Consider the following 19,259-nt stretch of genomic DNA (forward strand, 5'->3'; position numbering starts at 1 on the left):
GTGTTTTTTTAAAAGCAAAAGTACCGACCATAAACCGTCTCCTTCATTTCCTGAATGAACCTAATATTTTGGAGATCTATTGACGGGATGCGAAATCTTCCAACCTTGGCCCACATTTTACTTGTACGTGATTCAAATTGAAACTGCTTCAGAAAACCTATGCAGCTTTGTGGGTGGATGCGAGGGTAACATGAATACGAGGTGAAGTCGTAGCATGGGTATTGTTTTTCTTCACAGTTTATTGACCTATTAATAAACCAAGGTTTACTGAAATTGCGTTTACCATCTTATAAATCCACAATAAATCACCAATAAAAGCAATACCCGTATAATTTATGTTACTTTTGTACTTCTCCGGTTTTGATTAGTACTTATTTGATCTTACACTCTCTTGACATTTTAAAGTATAATGCGTTTAGTTGCCACATAGTGTTGCATGAAACAAATAGAAAAATTTAAGGAGGAGGCATATAAATCACACTTACTCGAAGGTTGATTGAATTCTATATGTACAAGACAAATTGATTGAGAATACATATAATAATAATTACACTTCAACTGACAATCACTTCGCAGTAGGTAAGTGTTATTATTGTTTGTAATGTGGAATTACTGACTTGACATGTACACATGAAGTTTTACATGATAAATTTGACATTCTTATCATGGGGCCAAAGGGTATAATAATTAAAAATTCACTGGAGGTATATTATACATTAGCGGTAATTACTTTTGAACAAGATTATTTTCTCACAGCCACAGAGCGGTGCAAAAAGCTTATGCAACAATGTCCAACACCTTACGCTTAATTTATTATTATCTAGGTATAAGAGTTTGGTAATTGCAAGTAAAATGCTGGCACATACTTGCAAATAATTAATGTGTCTTAATTATACGGTATCAAAACTCTTTACAATCTAAATCTCAATCGTTGCTTTGGCTGAATTGAAAATTTATGTCGTGATATTGATTTTTGCGGTAATAAAGCAAATTGCACAATGTGAACTTGTCAAAATTTATGCTTGGAATGCGTGCCCGAAAAATCGCGATGGTGCGTAACGCGGCACCTTTCATTGAATTGGATTTGAATATGCTCCATTCATTTATTTATTAATCTAATTCGTAGCAAGAGATAATTGCACAAAAAAACCACCTACGGTTGAAGTTTCATTTCGCTAGATAGAAAATAATTTCGGCAATCAAACTTTAGGCCTTTTGAAACCAAATCGAGTTTGTATACTACAGCTGCTGTAAACTACCGTTAATTGCCTCTGAATGAGTGCATCACATTATACATTCCATTTACAAATAGTAATAATTTCAACACTCACTTTCTTTCGTTTGAGATGGTCAGGAATATTTAGAGCATGTAATTTCATATTTACATAGAAATAAACAAAACGAATATGCGTTCCAATACTTTCTTTTGATTTCTTGTTCATTTTAAATTTACTGTGCGCATTATCTAAACACCAAAAAGGACGGAAGGTATTTCTTTGTTCATCTCATAAACGTATAATTGTAAAGATACTTGACAGAAGCACTAGATTAAGCTTTTCGATAATAAGTTGTTAGCATCGATCTATCTATAGCCACAAAACCTGAGCGTTCTTTGACTACTGAATGGGTTTTAAAAAGACCCGACAAATCTGTCAAAGTAATTAAAGGGGTCGTATTCAAAGCGTTAAGAGAAAATTGTTTGGGGAAGAGTTTTCATGAACAAGCTTGCCCGACTAATGTTCGGTATCACAAACGATGGTTAAAAATGTTAGCCACCTTTGATTTACGGTGAGATGTTTCCCATTCAACCTGCTTAATCATTCATTAACCTTAATCATCGTTCGTGAATCCGGGCATAAATTAACTTAATCTGAACTTTCCAGTAGCGAATGAATAGATATTTAAAATCTAGAGGAATTTTCGAGGTCACACATTCCTGAAGTTCGTTGTGGTGCTTTTCTATTGAGGGAATTTGTTCCTGGTTCCAGAATGCCTCTTATTCAATTGATGAATTATCAGTAGCACAAAAAGAACGTACGGACGATCATAATTGAATGTGTCACATTTTTTATATACCTATAGTGCACGTATTTTTTTAAAGTTGGCCAATGCAAAAGGTACATGAACAGGGCAAATATGTTAAGTATTATTATTATTATTATATCAAAAATTAACTTTTTTCTTACACGTGGAACGAAACGAAAATTTGTGCAGCCATTATTAATTTTTTTCTGTTTATTAAGAGAAATTGTCCGTAGCACCCCCGTATATAACTAATTCGCTTGGCCCTGTATATATCCCCACTTGCTATGTGCGGAGCATGAGCCGTCGAAGTTAGAATTAAGCCTGCATATGCGCATTCGCCGAACAATCGAAGAAGAATAAAATATGTCGTTATACAATAATGAGCGTATCTGTTAATAAGCAGCATACCATTTTCGCGGAACTTATTTGTACAACGTTGTGAAAGCCTTCGTCGTTAGAAGCGCCTTCGTCGACAGCAATCATTGCCTACGCTACCACAAAAAAAGCAATCAACGGCAGTCACACCGTTTATCGCATTCATTTGTTTATTGAACCTAGTTCGCAACAACAATACATGTGCAGTATCGACTCACCAAATGAAGATTTAGAATCAATTTACTTAATTTGCATTTTTAATCAATAAACACGGAAAAAAATAAGCTGTACCTAGTTTTCCTAAAAACCTTAAAATTGTTGTAACATTGTGACAGTGTGTAAATACGGATTCGAACTATCATTCAGTAACAGAACATTATTATAGACCGTCAGGCCTCAACGAAGAACAAAAAAAAATCCTTTTGAGCCCCCCTCCTCCAATTCTTCACCTCCTACAATCTTTTAGCATATTTGTCCCTTAAATAAGTTTTTGAAGTGTAAGGACACGTTCCATTTCACACACTCGACCCACTTTTTTTTGGGAATTGGAGTAAAATATTAATTATTATGAATATTGTTGTGTAAATTACGTCATGCGAACGTTTTATTTGGCTTAGGCGCCTGCAGTAATAATAGCCCACTCTGTATGTGCACTTCAATTATTGTTAACGTTAACTGTGGTTGTTTGTTGGACATTAAACGCAAGCGTGATTCCGAAGTCAATGTTTTGTATCAGAATTAATGATGTTTGATTTTGTTTTAATAATTGTTTTATTTTGTTTTGGTAATTGTAAATGTAAATTATGTGTTAAAGCACTAGATTATTCAGTTAGGAATTATGTGCGTAGTATTTGTGAAAGATGATGTCATGTTTTTTTCAGAGCCGTTGTGATCAGAACGTAAGCTACTTAGTTCCAAGATAAGGACGTGTTATCGCCGATTACAGAAATTATAAGTATTTCGGTGGTTCGTTTTGAAAAGGAAGCCCTGTACAATTACGATGCGGAAAATAAGGGCATTCGTTTTCAATTTTGCAAAATGTTATATTTTATATTTTCATAGATCCATTGGTATTAATTATATTTCACGATAATGTCAATTTGTCCTCGTATAATATATTTCAAACACGTAAAAATAAGGATAGCGCATCTGAAATATCGATCTGGTTTACCGATTTTTTAAACTGTCTAGGCAATATTGTCAGTTGCTTATTGCTTATCGCCTCAGTGTGATAGCTGTCTAGAGAAACAAATCATATTGCCTTTTCTTCGTCAGTGTCATGATTCACTTCGACAATCAAGGAAAATAGTATTTTCATTCAACTCATTGCATTTTCCCCATACAGAGCCTATCGAAAAATATTTGGCAGACTTTGCTATTACAGCGACCACTAAATTGGAAAATGAGCACTGATAAATTTTACTTGCTCTAGAAAGTGAGCTTTTGAACAAGCCACACGTTTTTGTACGTATACTTAATTTAGGTTACTTGACATGGCAAATAATTTCAGAATAAATTATTACAGGCCATGCTCTTGTATGTAAACCAACGTACGGTTTTTGTACTTAATTAAACCGCAAAAATTATAGTACTTGCCGTGATATTTAAATTTAATAAATCTTCGCTTAGAGTTATTATAAATCTAAAAATATGAATAAATTAAAAAAAAGGACGTTGCGAAAGATGGACACATGTTCACTTGTTGCTATACTAATTAAGTTATTGTAAAAAATTAGAAACATGATCGTAAACAACGTGAACACACAAATTAATTATACACCGCGATGTCTTCATTTTTATTTTACATTTTAGCTATGTAACGTACAATTGGGTTAGAGGAAAATTAATGAGCAACAAAGAATATTCCAATTACGCGGTGACACTCAATTAAAGAATTCTGTACTAGAAAGAAATGTTTGTGGTGAGATTTCTAAGAAATCGGATCTACAATAAAATTGATTCAACTGAATAGGTGTGACGATTATTTCGACTTTTAAAGATGAACTCATGTCCAGCTAAATGCCTTGAGCATTTTAGTTACAGATCACATATTACATAATACTACTACTTTTGGTTAGTGAGGGATTAAAAATGGTACCTATACAGATTTTTCAATTCCAGAATTGCAAAAATTAATAAAGTAAATTAATTGAAATGGGTTATTAATTTCTGGGCCTTATTATAACGAGTACTATATGGATCACACCGTACACTCTCTTTGATCGGGCTAAAAGCGTTTTTACCATATATTGAGTACAAGGTTATCGAATACTTATCGGAATTTGAAGGTTTTTAATAAAACTTTTAAGTCCACTAACGATTGTGTGGTTCATTTGCAAAAATGATTGATGAATAATATAAATAAAAAACTAATGGCTGTTAAAATCGTATAATTATTCTTCTATTTGCGCTTCTAAATGGAGTAATTTGGTAACTAAACCGCGTTTAGAAGTAATTAATTTATTGAGGTAACTACCACATACTAACAAAGAGATATTTTGCAAATACCTGACTGGCTAGTTATGTTCCCATTGATTAGTTGAAGTAAAAAAATATGAATAGTCGGTATTAGTGAGTCATGTAATGAATCCCGCTGTAGGTAATTATTAATACCTGCTCAAGATATTGTGCAATTTGGTATTTATGCACCTTTCAATCAAGTAAATCAAATCACCCCACTATGTGGCTGTTGTGAGAACATATTAAAAAAAGATATGTGGAAAGCTGAGAAAATTTGTTATTTGCACACTATTTTCTTCTACTAAAATGACCTATCGTTGAAATATCGGGATAAGCGCCTCAGAAATAGGTAAGCACGTATTAAAATATACGTTAGAGCAGTTTAACAATATGCTAATCAGTGGTATTGTGGAACTTCAGTTATTATTTTTATTATTATCCGATTAATACGAAACAGTATTGGTTTTTTAGAGATGTCTAAATACACTTGTAGATGCCCGTAGAAAGCCTGTAAGAATTCACAAAAATCTTCCAGGAAACCCCTCTCTGGAGGTACACGAGAAATGTGTGAAGAACCTCTGATGAACCCCCGGTCAAACTCTAAAGCTTTGGTTAACATTTTATTGAAAATATTGTATGTGAAATAAAGGAACAATTTGAGAATGTGAAATGGGTTATTTTTTAATACTTCTGAAGATTAATGCATACAATAGCTCAACTAATTTGTTTATGTGACAATCAGCTGTGGTATGATATAACTTATTTTTATAGTGGTGTCCAGGAAGTTCTGGAACGGTAGAATATGTCGGTTGTCTAAGAACCGATTTTCTCAAATTAGAGTACATCTCTACAGTAAACAGCAAAGAATTCATTGGTAATAATGATAATTTTTTGTCACATCTTGTTTGGCTGGAAAGAACCCCAAAAGATTTCTTTAAATGGAACCACCTTGTAACGGGGTTTCCCTATACAGAAATTAATAAGTACTTATGCATTAGCTAAATATAGGTAAGTGTGTGAACGCGGATGTGCATTGCAAGGGAATTAACTATTTCATCGATTCATGACGCTTTTACCGGGCAGGTGACGGAGCCGGTGGAACTAATGGACGGTAAAACCGAGGTTGAAAAACTACTCGTATACTATGCGATCAAAAATGAGTGACCTTTGGAATTTTTGTTTACATGGGAAATCGAACTTAACTTGAACTTTCCAAGGTGACTAGACAGCAACTCATTTTTGATCGCCGTTTATTACAAATAACAGGCGATCAAAAATGAGTGGCGGTCGAATCGCCTTTGGAAATTCATTTCCTATGAAAACAAAAATTCCAAAGGTGACTCCACAGCAAATCATTTTTGATCGCATATTATTATTTACACAGCTAAAACTATAATGTACAAAGTATACAGACTGTTTCACGCATGACGCAAACCGTTACCTAAAAGTATTCAGATTCCCTTTAACAATTTAAATCTGAAAATTTGCATACCAAACCAACATAGTTTTTCATTGAATTATCGGAAATTTCTTCGATGGATTAGTAGCATTGTTTTCTTGCGGGTAAGGAGATCATACAATCACAAATTAATCGTATTTGTGTGATCTTATGTATGTACCTATGAACCCGTTGACTTGAATTTTTAAAAGTCTTCAACAATCAACAATACTGACTTGATGCTATATTAAATTTTAATCGCCCTTCTACAGGGTGTTATAAAACTAAAGATCATTTTTAATAACCGTAAAAATTTTTTCAAATGAAACATGCTTTATTTTTTTGCACTTTCAAGTGTCGAAAAAATCTACTCCGAGCAATTATTATATTCCCTATAAATACCTATCTGTTATGCTTTCCGTTTTACTTTAAATTTTCTAAAATTGTGACCATTATGCATAATTTTCTTAGGAGATCTTGAAATAAATGCGTCAGTAGACCTGTCAGACAAATCTTTTTATCGTTACAAATATACCATAATTGTTATCATTAGGCCTTTGATATTATTGTGACGATCCTGGTGACGCATTATATTTGTTTTTATAGGGAATAAAGTTATTATTATTATTATTTATTATTATTATCATATCGAACATTAAAATCATCCTAAACTGTGTGTTTTATAAAAAAAACATTTTCTATACCTGTTTAAAGTAGACTTAAATTGCTACAATTTGAGACCAGAACCAGCCCCGTAGATTCAATACTTACCAAACATGGAAAATTTTATCCAAAAGTGAAATTTTAAAGTTTGGTTAACTTTCGACCCCAACACCGAGGAAAATACTCATTTCACTGGAAAAGTCATGGGAAAAGATGTTTGGAAAATGTAATCAGCTTTAATTTAAGCACAGAACGAGGTCTGCTGACTATACAGTTTACTCATACATTTTAAAAATCCAAAAAATGGAAAAACTGCATTTTTGGCAAATTTGCTCCGTTTAGTTGTTTTGGCTAACTACATAACTGGTAGCGATTATGTTGAAGATCCTGACAGAAAATTACTTAGCAATACTATTCTCGTAGTAGGTACAAGATCCGAGTGAAATACATTTTTTAGCAATAAACAACCACATTGGAAATGGGTAATACTATCTTGGTATATAATATATTATTAAACGTTGTAAACTAATATGATAACGTAGATAAAGTGGGTATCATAATATGTATACGCTGATGTTACAGCATCTGTTATATTAATGTCCTAATCTATATTAAATACTTTATAAAAAGCATGAGAAGTTATTTATTAATTTCAATAAACGTTTAATAAATAACCTGTAAAATGGGACACATACGTATCAAAAAATGTGATATAAATCATTAGATTTCTTATACCAAATAATAAATATTTCTTCCCGTACAGTAGCTAAACAAATGTGTTGCAGTAAACGTCGTGTATGGTGTCAGTAAATGCGCTCTAATTTTTCTAGATGTTTGTAAGTTGTCCACGATTTTTATGATGACCAGAAGCCGAGAAATAAATTAAAGTTTTAATTCTTAGATGTAGATAACCGAATACGCCGTCGGCTGGGAAACCGGCGTTCCCTGTGTGTAGGTAAAATCGAGATTCTAAAAATTAAAAATAAATTTCAACTGCAATTTTTAAACGACCAAGAAAAAATTTACTCAAATTTTTCGAAAGCAGAAAACAGTAATATTGATTTTAATAATATGATAAATGTGTAAACGTAAACGTATGGCAAACGAGCTTCTGGGATGTCTATAGCTTGGCATTGCGTATTATATGGCTATAGGTATGGCCCGGTTTGAATTTCATGTAATTCGGTTCATAATTAATGGAGATGTCAAAAGGGCCTTCGTTATTTTTTGGTCTACATTGCCAATTCAGGAATCCCGATCTACAAATTTGATCAAGAATTCTGAAAAATTTCATCGTGATGGAGCTCGTTAATAATGTAATCTGTGTCGAGGCGAGCGTAAGTTCTGATAAGCTTACATTTCCTATTTCATAAATACAAAAAGAGTGTACCCACCAAATATTATGAAATGTTGACTGATGTTGTTGAAATATATCCACAATAAATTCCATTTTCAATTTTACTTTTATCTTGAAATACAGTCATATATGAAACTTTATCGAAATCAAAATGTTTCTACATCTTTTTATAAGAGTCTGTAGTCTAGTGGTAGACATTTTGGAAATTCATTCGCATAATCCTATGTAAAGCAGCCAATCTTGAGAGCTTGTGTGCTTTATATCATTTCTAGTGCATTTTTTAAAAGTTAATTTAAGTTCGTCCTCCTGTCAAAGATCTTTTGGATCAACAGGTAAGAAGTCTAAAGAAAAGAACTTCGAAGGTAAACCTACAACAATCTAATGTAAGAATTTTTTCATCCAAGGTAAGAATGATAGCGGGTAAACTATTTATGAGTTAGCTTTGTTAAAGACAGATAACTTCGGTTTTTACCTTTAGCATTGCTGGTATTAAAAATCCCTTTATGCACAACTGCGGGAGTAGGTGTATGAAACATATGAATAGGAATGGACAATGAAAACCTTGCTTTTAGAAAATCCATGTATCAAAATCCAAAAAATCTTTCGTCGTTCGTGCATATCGCCTCCAACAACAAATCTTACACTTCCTAGAATACCGTTCGATGTTGTGACCGACCTGCAGTTGTTTAGTCGCCTTTTACGACACGCAGTGCCCTCAGCGGTAGGGGTATTCTTTCCCGACCCTATACTTTGATAATAGAGCTCACTAACAGTAATATGGATCTAAAATATTTATAGTCGAGTAGTGCCACAAAAACAGGCGAAGAACAAATTCCGTCCGCAGACATATGTATGGGGGATCAGAAACCCTTGACTTAAGGCAAACATTACCTCATGTAAAGAACTAAAATTTTATTTCCATGGAACCAAAATAGTCAGCAGCTTTAGTCATCAATTGTTTTCTTACTATTATACAATGGAGCCTACTTTTTTTTTAATATTATAGATTTCATTACTTGTGGAAGATTTATTTACGTTCCGTTCCTTTAACTAGTATTGCGTGTTACTTCGGGAGGTATCTAAAATATGGGCAAAACAATAACACGTTGTAATTACCTTCAGAGCTATTCCAATTATTGTGTGACTAAGCCGGAACATTTTTGTAAGTTGCTAAGTAATGTGTTTACAATTTACAATGCATTTTTTGCGCATACAACTTAATAATACAAAATTATGTCTCAAGGATTTATTTTAGTTGTTATTGTTTTACACGTTATTGGCAACTGTCTCATTCTCCCATTTACTGCAGTTTCATCTTATGGTGAATATGGTTCCCCATCGTCACTACATGCCACACTTCTGGGTATCAAACCAGACTCTCCAAATTGCTGCTGGTACATTTCAAGAAGCTCATTGTAAGCCTGGCACGTTTTCGAAAGCTCCTCTTTTAAATTTTTGACGATTAAGTTTTTGTTGGCCAGAAGGTCCTACAATTTAAACAATAAATAGATACCTAGTAGGTAAATTTAGTAGCGGCAACCTCAAACTTTTTATGTTGCGATGGAATTTCTGAAGATGACGTTAATTCAATAATGACAGACTCCTTGTATTCGGCCACGTCAGAGAGAACTTGTACGCGTTTTTGAAGGTGGGCATTTTTTAAACTGCTTTTTTGTTGTATTTCAAGAACTGCCTGAACGAATTTGCCGTAAAGTTTTTTGCGTTCTTCCTGTAACTTTATACGAATACATTTGGCACGCTGCAATTAAACTTCTACCTTTTCAAATCGTAAATTTAGGACTTCGTTTGACCATTTCAGTGCGTCATATTCCTTCTTTAGATCATGTAGTTTTGCTTTTGTGTTCTAAAAATGGTACTTAAATTACGAATTGCGTTGCAGTTGCCAGGCAACACAGCATACGGTGTCGTATGGTTGTTCAAATAAAATACCTATTTTTAAAATTTGAGAACCTTAGGTAATTCCCATCTAATTTATTTAGTAGTTGCGATCGGGGTAGATTTGAAAAAAAACATAAACTAAAATAGAAAAAAAAACACTCAATTTTGTTATAGACGAGATTGTGACTGATTTCGTGGTAAATAAGATACAAATATGAAATTTAAATAGAAGCATTGAATAAAAAATTAAGTTTTATTCAATGACAGAAGGAAGAAAAAGTGGAGAGTTTTCGCCAGTCCCTAAGACTTTCGATGACCCAAACGTGACTGCTTTGGTGCAAATGGCAATATTTGCATTCAAGGGTGCGAACGAAGTTGTAATTCATACTGGAGAGCCCAAACAACAAAATGTGTAAATAAAGTTCTTGCGTTACAGCATTGAATAATTTATTCAATGATTACAGAGAAAAGACGACGTTGAAGCCGAAGTGTTGCAGGAAAAATGGAAAGCCGAACTCTTAATGGATAGTAAAGCCATCGAATGTGAATTAGAAGATGGATACATAAGAAACTTTCCTGTTGGCGAAAATAGTCCATACATTTTTATAATCGTTACAGGATTGAACATTTCAGCAACATGGGGTGAATGATATCGCCTTTTTTCACAATCCTCTTAATAGTTAATCAAATTAGATCATAAGCCCTAATGTATGTTCAGGGCTCCAGTGACACGTAATTGGAATTTTCTTATTCTGTATGGTGTCTTCCAAATAAAGTTGAGGTAAAATACTAATAAATCATTATTAAGTTATCTATTCGTTATTTTTTAATTTATTTGGTCTGTAAACCGTGTTTTACTGTTGAGCAATATATACGCTATTATTTATTTATTATTTAAAGCATTTTGATTGTGAGTATCTTAATAAAATTGTTGCAAGGAACAGAAAAATATGAAATTTCTTCAATTTCGAATTGAATGATCGTGGGAAGTGGTGTGACTATGACAAACCTTGTACTGTATGGTAGGAGAGAGACATAATTCAAATTGAGGATGCAGAATTATCAAGTAACTGTTGCGATCTACAACCTAGACAAGCATATGCTAGTTATTGTCTTGAAAATGTTCTTACTTTACTGGAAATAATTCTCGTAATAATTTTTAAATTTCCTGAAAAATCTATTTTGCTACGTAACGTTTAATTATTTCTAAGTAAACGTTCGGCACGTTTCTGGTGAAAAATCTTCCCAAATTATCTTGTAACGATTTATTCTCTCCGTTACGAAGCATTATTGGTGTTTACGGTTTACTACTTATCGAAAAAAAACCGTGACACTTGAAGTGATTTAATATGGAATTTAACCCCGAAACTGTGTAGTATTTTATGATAAATTTCAGTCCATTAAGTCGTCAAACAGACACCCCAAAAGGTTCGAATACTCACATCAAAGGCCAATTTATCCTTCTTATAATTTTTTAATTGTTTTCTAAGGTCTACCAGTTCATTTTCTGCTTTGTGCAGGGGCTCGCTTAATTTACGATTTTCGCTAGATATCGCGGCAGCCGTTTTCGTGGATTCATCGGCCTGTTTTCGCAACATCGACATCTGCTCCTGTAAAAAAAACTGTGATGAACTTTCCGCCTTGAAATTACACCGACCTTTAAGCTGCTAATTAAAGCTAGATTATTAAGCGTTATATCGTTGAAGTAGTTTTTCATCTCGGTGTACTCGGATTGGTGATCACTAATTAAGGCAGAGATTTGGGCATTTTTTCTTTCTTCCACTTCCGATATTTCCATTCTGCAACTCACAAATTGGTTGATGCAAACTTTACCGGAGAACTTTAACCTTCTTTGCGTTTCCAATTCTGCAATAACTTCCGAAAACCTCTTCGAATACTTGAGCTCAATTTCTTTAGCTCTATTTTCAAATTTCTGCATAATGCGACTGCCCTCTTCGCTGTGTTTCTGCAAGAAAGCGTTAATTATTATGATTAGCGCGTGGAGACACTTGCAAGCTTTAACGCTTTAATTAAGTCCTCATAGGCATTGTTTTGTTCGCGTATTTTTCTCTTCAGCTCTTCGTTATCGGTCAGTAATTCCCGTTCCTTCAGAATGTGCTCATCCTGAGCCATCTTCAACGCGACCAATCCTTCCGCCTTACATTCGGTTAAATTGGACTGATGTTCATATTTCAAGTGCTTAACTTGCTGCTTATAGAATTTCACCTGCTCCTCATTCTTTTCATCCGATTCTTCAACGTCGCGATCTTTATTTCTGAATTTCTTCAAGAATGACACACAAAACAAACTACATAAGCCTTACCTAAGCTTTGCCCTAACTTCCTCTAACTCATTCTTAGTAATTTCCCAAAAATTACGCAGCTTATCCCTTTCTATCTGAAAGAAATTACGCTCTTCTCGTTCTCGCTCATTTTCTTCCCTAATACGATAGCAGAACGCTTCTAACTGCTCCCTGCTCATTTGACTAATATCAACCCCGTCAATTATTCCTCCTGAAAAGCATTTGTGCTATGCGCGACTTTTGAACATTCACATTTACCTGCCCCGCCGCTTTTAACTTTCCCTCCTTTCTTCTTTGGTCCCTGTATTTAAGAAACCTATAAGATTAATATCACGCATTTTTAAATTATAAATACTTGCCATATTTTAAAAACGTAGTCGCGGTGAAGACTATACGTTGCTATTAAATTAATATTGATCTAACGGTTACCCAGGAAACAAAGGAGCGGACACAGTTTTCTTTTAATTCATTATTATTAATCATAACATTCATAACTATAAGATTTCGTTTATAGGAGAAATTTATGATCGTTCAACGTGCGTGATAGATTTGTTCAACAATGTATTGTGTCATACAATGTAAGATTTGTATAAATTACCTGGAATCTGTATAATTCAAGTATTCTATACAATACCTAGGCAATGTGTATAATTAAGAGAAGGAAACAATTTTATGATGGCAGAAGTAGTTTCCCTTCGGTCAAGTTTTAAAAGAAAATGCATCCCAAATTTAACACAATGCCTAGCCGTTATGAATATTTCCTAAACAGATTCTAAATTACCCACATTGCCTAGCCTAGGGTATTGTATAAAATACCTGAATTATACAGATTGCTGGGAACATATACCTACATATGATTATTGATAACCGAATTTTGTTCTTTCTTTGTTATAAATTTGACTTTCTCACTTGTTTTGACCATACCTCTTTCCTCCGCAGTGATTGTGTGTCCCTATCGTAAAAAATGTCAAACGGCAACCTATATTTTTTTGGCAATGTTAGATAGTATCAAAGTCTCTTACTTTTTATTCACACTGTATATGTTAAAGTTGACCAAAAAATAGTGTTTTTTAAACCTTCTACTCATTTCTTTCTACATGTAAAATCAACCTAAAATCTTAAGAGACTATATAGCAACACCTGCATTGGTCTTCTACTCATTCAGACGACAAATTGTTTTTAACAAAATATGCGTATTAGGGCCATTACCTTTTAATACAATAATAATAATAAATAAGTATTTTACTGTACCGTGTGTCAATATTTTGGTTGAGACTGCGGTGTATCTCCGCTGTTTTTGAAGATACAGACTTGCGGTTTTGGCGACCCTATGCCACTTTTTTGTGAAACTTTTTATACCACAAACAGAACAAATCTAACCACGTTTGTTTCTGAGATTCAGGATAAAAACGAATCACAATATCTGAGATTAGGCCCAATGTTGGTATTTTTTCAATGCAACACGCTATATATCTTAACGTCAATTTAAAAAATTGGAAATTGGTTTTCCTAATTACATTGATGTATCACAATCTATATTTATTTATATACATAATTTTATATACAATTTTTTAACATACATAACTATTTTTCAAAATTTTGAAATGGCATCTTTGCCATTTTTATTGATTGGTATATCGGCTGCCATGGATACAATAATCAAAACAAAATCATCATAACTATATAGCGTACTATTTAAAAACCGTATAAAGGAAGGTTTTTATTTTTGATTCTTGGCTAAAATTAAAAAAAAAATAGGTTGTGATACTTCAATGTAATCAAGAAAAATAATTCAAAAAAATTTACGTTAAGATATAAAGGGTGTTGCATTGAAGTAATTTCAACTTTGGGTCAAATGTCAGAAACGGTGAGCAAAATTTTTGTTACTACGCCACTGGATTCTATGTAAAATATCTAAAATAAACAGTTTTTACCTTTTTTCTATCTTACAATGGTTATTAAGATGTGAGAACATCTTTTTGTTTTTAACCCTGATTTCCGAAACAAACGTAGCTAGATTGATTGTGTCTGTGGTATTAAAAGTTTTACAAAAAAGTGGCACAGGGTCGAGAAAACGGCAAATCTCTATCTTTAAAAATAGCAGAGATGCACTGTAGACTCAACCAAAATGGGGCACACTGTACATACTTCACTCTAAATAATGCAGTTTGTGAATAGTTTAGGCCCGTTCGAAAACCTTCCTAATTCAGAAACTGAGTCTGGCCATTCAGCGCGGCAGTGCTGCTAGCGTTATGGACACTTTTCCTTCTACAATCGCTTTAGATGTAAGTTTCTTCCTCTCCTAAATCTTTAACCTTTTTAAATGTTCAAAATATTTTACATAATGTTTAAATAAAATCAATATCAATAAAAAAACATATACCTAAGAATTATTTTGGCATATTTCATATTTCTAGAAAATGTCATGTAAATTAATGCAGTTGCTATTTCGTCAGTTATTAGTGAATATACGCATGCAACTTTAAGGTCGCCGCACACATAAGCGCGGCTCGGCGAAGCGCCTTTTTCGCTCACATTGATTTCATACGTCGATACGCCGCGCCGCGCTTCACTCAAGTGTGTGAATGCCTATTTAAATCAAAGTGAGCGAAAAAGGTGCTTCGCCCGCACCGCCGCGGATAAGTTCGTCCGTTCCGTCCGTCCGAGGCCTTGGCTACTACAGTTTTCAAGATATTTAGTACGCTCTTTTTGCATTCTGTAGCTCTGGCATGTGAGCCAAGAAAAATCTTGACGATTAATGTGAGCATGCGCAGATTGCACAATATCAACTTTCTCATTTATGGAGTAATTTTTTGAAATTTTAACCACCGATGCTTCCAGTAAAAACACGCATATTGCAAAAAGTATATGTGCGCATGCGCAGAGTGCGCAATATGAACTTTCTTATTTATATAGATATTTTTTTGAAATATTAACGAAAGATTTTTCTAGTAAATGCAAGGATATCGCATATTGTAAAAATCAAATGTGCCCTGCACAATGTCATTCTTATTTATGGAGATATTTTTTTAAAATTTAACCAAACATTCTTTTAGTGAAGGCAAACATATCGCATATTTTAAACATCATGTGTACGCATGCATATACTACGCAATGCTGACGGCTTGTGTGGCGCAGGGACGTGGAAACGAGACTGCGGTACTAAGGGTCTCTGGTTAGAATCCGGATTCGGGCATGGGCATTTGTAAATGTATAGTGGGTTAGTGGGTTGGGTTGGTAGAGCAGCCTTAGCTGAAACTCCGCCCACTTAAAAATAAAGACCAAAATAAATAAATAAATGCTAAATTTCCTTTTTATAAGAATCTTACGTATTTTACACATAAATAGTCCGTTACATGATCTTTCGGGAAGTACCAATCAATTCATGGAAAATGAACGGAAGTTACTCGCTATAAGGCGAAAACTGTCTTCATTTCAGGGTGTTAATTAAATGAGCGCCGATAATACAGGGTGTGAATCACTAGTCCCTAGACTTACTTTCGTACGACGTACCGTTTTTGCGTAAAAAAATAAAAGCCAAAATTTTTTTTCTTCAGTTCAATGGTGAAAATTTAAAAAATCTTTTATGTCAAAAAATGCTCCTTAATGATGAAAAGGTGTGTACAAAATTTCATAAATATCTAATAGTGATAAAAAATTATGACAAAAAACTCACTTATTTCTTAAAATTGTAACACCCTCTGGATCAAAGGTAAGAGGTTTAGGACATATGTTAATAAAAAACTATTCTCCTTAAAATCAACCGAGGATTCACACTCTGCATTATCGGCACTCAATTAATTAACACCCGGTATAGTATTAGGTTTTTGACGTCTTTGAAAATTATTGTTTGATTATGAGTATTAATACTAATTTTAAAGACAGAAAACAGTATGGTAGTAGATTTTGTAGAGTATAGTTGCAAGGAATTTGCCGAAAAGGTTGAATCCATAGAACTAAAACCTACAATTGGTGCTGTTATGACTAACAGCCGTTTTCATGTTTGTGTCACCCCACTACTGGTCCCTATATTACCCTTAATTTGATACTTAAGAAGAAATCACTTCAGCACATAAGAACACATTTATTGCGGACGTCTATTATTCTTTGTAACAAGTCCTGCGGGGCCCCTTGCCAATCCACTCTGACCTTTAGGCAAAAATCTCATTGGTTTGAAGCCTAATTCTTTTTTTGGAATTCCGTACTCGATAAGTTTCTCTTCGTACGTTTCGAGCATGTCATCGTGTGCTTTGCATACCATCGCCAGCTCGTACTCCAAATCTTTAATTTTTGAATTCTTGTCGACTAACAATTTCTACAATATTTTTATGTTCGTCATAAACATTAGCAGAAGAAAGGTATACCTCCAAGCTTTGATACTGTATTTTTGGCGTCTCTTTGGCGGCTGTGCTTAACAAACCTATGGCCGCTTCCTTTACTTCCGCCTCGTGGTGTAGCGTCTGCACTCTCCTGTGTAGCAATTCGTTCTTTAAAGAAGTTTTTTGCTGAACTTCAAGAATTGCCTTTACAAATCGGCTTTCCAGTGTGTCACGCTCCGCTTGCAGCTGTTGCAAAGTGTATAAATATCAGTAACTGAAATAAAGAGTGATACCTTTTCGAAACGTAGCTCAAGAGCAGTGTTCGTCCATACTAAATTGTCCAACTCCTTTTTGGTCTCGAATAATTTCGCTTTCGTGTTCTACAAGCGAGACGATAACAAGTTTTTGCTTTATGGATGGTTATTACCGCTAAAGATATCTTATCCTTTTCGTAATTTTGCATTTCTCTTTTATACTGCGCCAAATCCGATAAGGCTACCCTTAAAGGTCCTGCTAACTTAGAATTTTCGCTCGTTAAGTCTGCGACCTGTTTAGTCATCCTTTCATTTTGTTTTTGCATCCCTTCCATTTGTTCCTATAAATCTAGACGTTAATTGGCAGCTCGCTAACGACTCTACCTTCAAGCTGCTTATCAGTGCCAAGTTGTTTAACGTAATATCGTTGTAGTAGTTCTTCATTTCTATGAAGGATTTCTCGTGGTAGTCCTTCAATTCGGATATTTGCTTATTTTTTCTCTCGTCAACTTCGGCCATCTCCATTCTTTTGGTAAGAAACTATACAAGATTGGTAAAGATAGAAATACAACACGTACTTGTGTTTGGTATCCAATTCGTGTTTAAGCAAATTAAATTTCTTCTCGTATTTTAATTCAGTTTCTCTGGCTTTGTTTTCAAAATCCTTTCGCGCTTCATCTACTAGCCTGCTGTGCTCCTAAAAAAAGTGTAACTTCCAAGACACGAAAGGTCGCTATTACAATTTGAAACGCTCTCAACTGCTCTTGGCTTGCCACCTCCTGCTGTCTATTTGAAATTTTCAAATCCCTCTTATCTTTCAAAATCTCCCATTCTTGCTGCGCGTGATCGTCGGTTGCTTTTTTCAAGGAAGTAACAGCATCAGTCTTGCATTGCGTGAGATCATTCTGATGTTCATACTGATGATGCTTCACTTTCTGCTTGTAAAATCGCAGCTCTTCGTAATTCTTTTCCGCCGCCTCCTCAATTTGGCGATCTTTATTTCTAAACACATTTGAACAGAATATCACAAACCCGTTCCAAAATCGCGATTACCTCAGTTTTGCCCTGGACTCTTCCAATTCATTTCTTGTAATTTCCCAAAATGTACGTATTTTATCTCGTTCCAATTGGAAGAAATTCCGTTGTTCTCGTTCTCGTTCATTTTGTTCCTTTATATTAAGAGCAAATACCTCGATTTGCTCTCTAGTCATGGAGGTCGTGTCCACTCCATCGATTACTGCGGAGATGCTAATAATATACAACAAGGTGCTTTGAAACCATTTTACTCACCTACTCCCTGCTTTTTCTTTGGTGGCTATAAAAACACGGAATTAGACAGAAAAGAATATATTTCGAATTTTACCATTTTTAAAACCAATGATGCTAATGTCACACTCACATTCAGTGTCAAAGTTTGTGTCAAACACATTTTGTTACTGAACTAAAGTCCGTTTTGGACGATAAAATTTTTACATGTAATTTTTAGGTATTTCAAGGTATTCACATAATAGTGCGGGGGTTATAGGTTCAACATTGCATTTTGTGATAACTTTATGAAACTTTCAGAGGATGTTCTAGACACCCTAAGGTTTAATTTCAGCTATGCCGCCACTCCCGCAACCCCGAACGGCACTTGCTATAGCGGGTTTCTTAAGTGCCAGGTAGCATTTCAATACCCGCCCATAAAATGGGTCAAAAATGTATATCCAGGGTTTGTTTTGTACTTTCTTACATCTAGGAGGGTTGAAGGGAATTGTCAAATACCCATGGAGAATTTATGTAGGGTATTTTACCTGGTTTGCTTATTTTTAAGGCGCTTTTAACAGTGCGGGCAGTAAAATCGTGACGGAGACCTCTTTTGGCTGCTCTATTGAATATTATATATTTAACTACGCTCTAAAGTATTTATTGAGACTTTACAATGCTGAAAGTAAAGTTAACGATAACTACGGCACTAAAATTATTGAACCCTATCTTGAGAACACTCGTCTCCGCAGTCGCACAATTCGGTGCAGGGCATGTCGGACTTGGCACAGCTGCATCTTTGGATTCTACAGGCCACATTCTATAAGAAAAATTTTTTTCCGGGTCGATCGGAGACCATTTTTTTTGGAGGGCCTCAAAAAAAAGGCAGTGTATAACCTTCCTTTTTTACCAAAAATCGGAC

The 19,259-nt window shown here is 34.4% G+C and overlaps 2 protein-coding genes across 2 annotated transcripts; both read right to left on the reverse strand.

Moving 5' to 3' along the window:
* Positions 1 to 9,559: 9,559 nt before the first annotated feature.
* LOC116161965 (dynein regulatory complex subunit 4-like) lies at positions 9,560 to 13,306 on the reverse strand. Its single transcript, XM_031475477.1, has 10 exons — positions 13,301 to 13,306; positions 12,778 to 12,820; positions 12,541 to 12,730; positions 12,231 to 12,492; positions 12,065 to 12,183; positions 11,875 to 12,016; positions 11,660 to 11,827; positions 10,096 to 10,182; positions 9,859 to 10,053; positions 9,560 to 9,805 (listed from the first exon to the last, which is right to left on the reverse strand). Exons 1-10 carry the CDS (start codon positions 13,304 to 13,306, stop codon positions 9,635 to 9,637), a joined length of 1,383 nt encoding a protein of 460 aa, XP_031331337.1. The 3' UTR covers positions 9,560 to 9,634.
* A 3,282-nt stretch (positions 13,307 to 16,588) lies between these two features.
* LOC116159983 (dynein regulatory complex subunit 4-like) lies at positions 16,589 to 18,503 on the reverse strand. The gene is made up of 10 exons (XM_031473093.1): positions 18,456 to 18,503; positions 18,383 to 18,407; positions 18,146 to 18,329; positions 17,833 to 18,094; positions 17,671 to 17,789; positions 17,477 to 17,618; positions 17,266 to 17,433; positions 17,132 to 17,218; positions 16,884 to 17,084; positions 16,589 to 16,834 (listed from the first exon to the last, which is right to left on the reverse strand). Exons 1-10 carry the CDS (start codon positions 18,456 to 18,458, stop codon positions 16,604 to 16,606), a joined length of 1,422 nt encoding a protein of 473 aa, XP_031328953.1. The 5' UTR covers positions 18,459 to 18,503; the 3' UTR covers positions 16,589 to 16,603.
* Positions 18,504 to 19,259: the final 756 nt, after the last annotated feature.

The sequence above is a fragment of the Photinus pyralis genome, unplaced genomic scaffold, assembly GCF_008802855.1.
Source record: "Photinus pyralis isolate 1611_PpyrPB1 unplaced genomic scaffold, Ppyr1.3 Ppyr1.4_LG1, whole genome shotgun sequence".
NCBI classification, from domain to species: Eukaryota; Metazoa; Arthropoda; class Insecta; order Coleoptera; family Lampyridae; genus Photinus; species Photinus pyralis.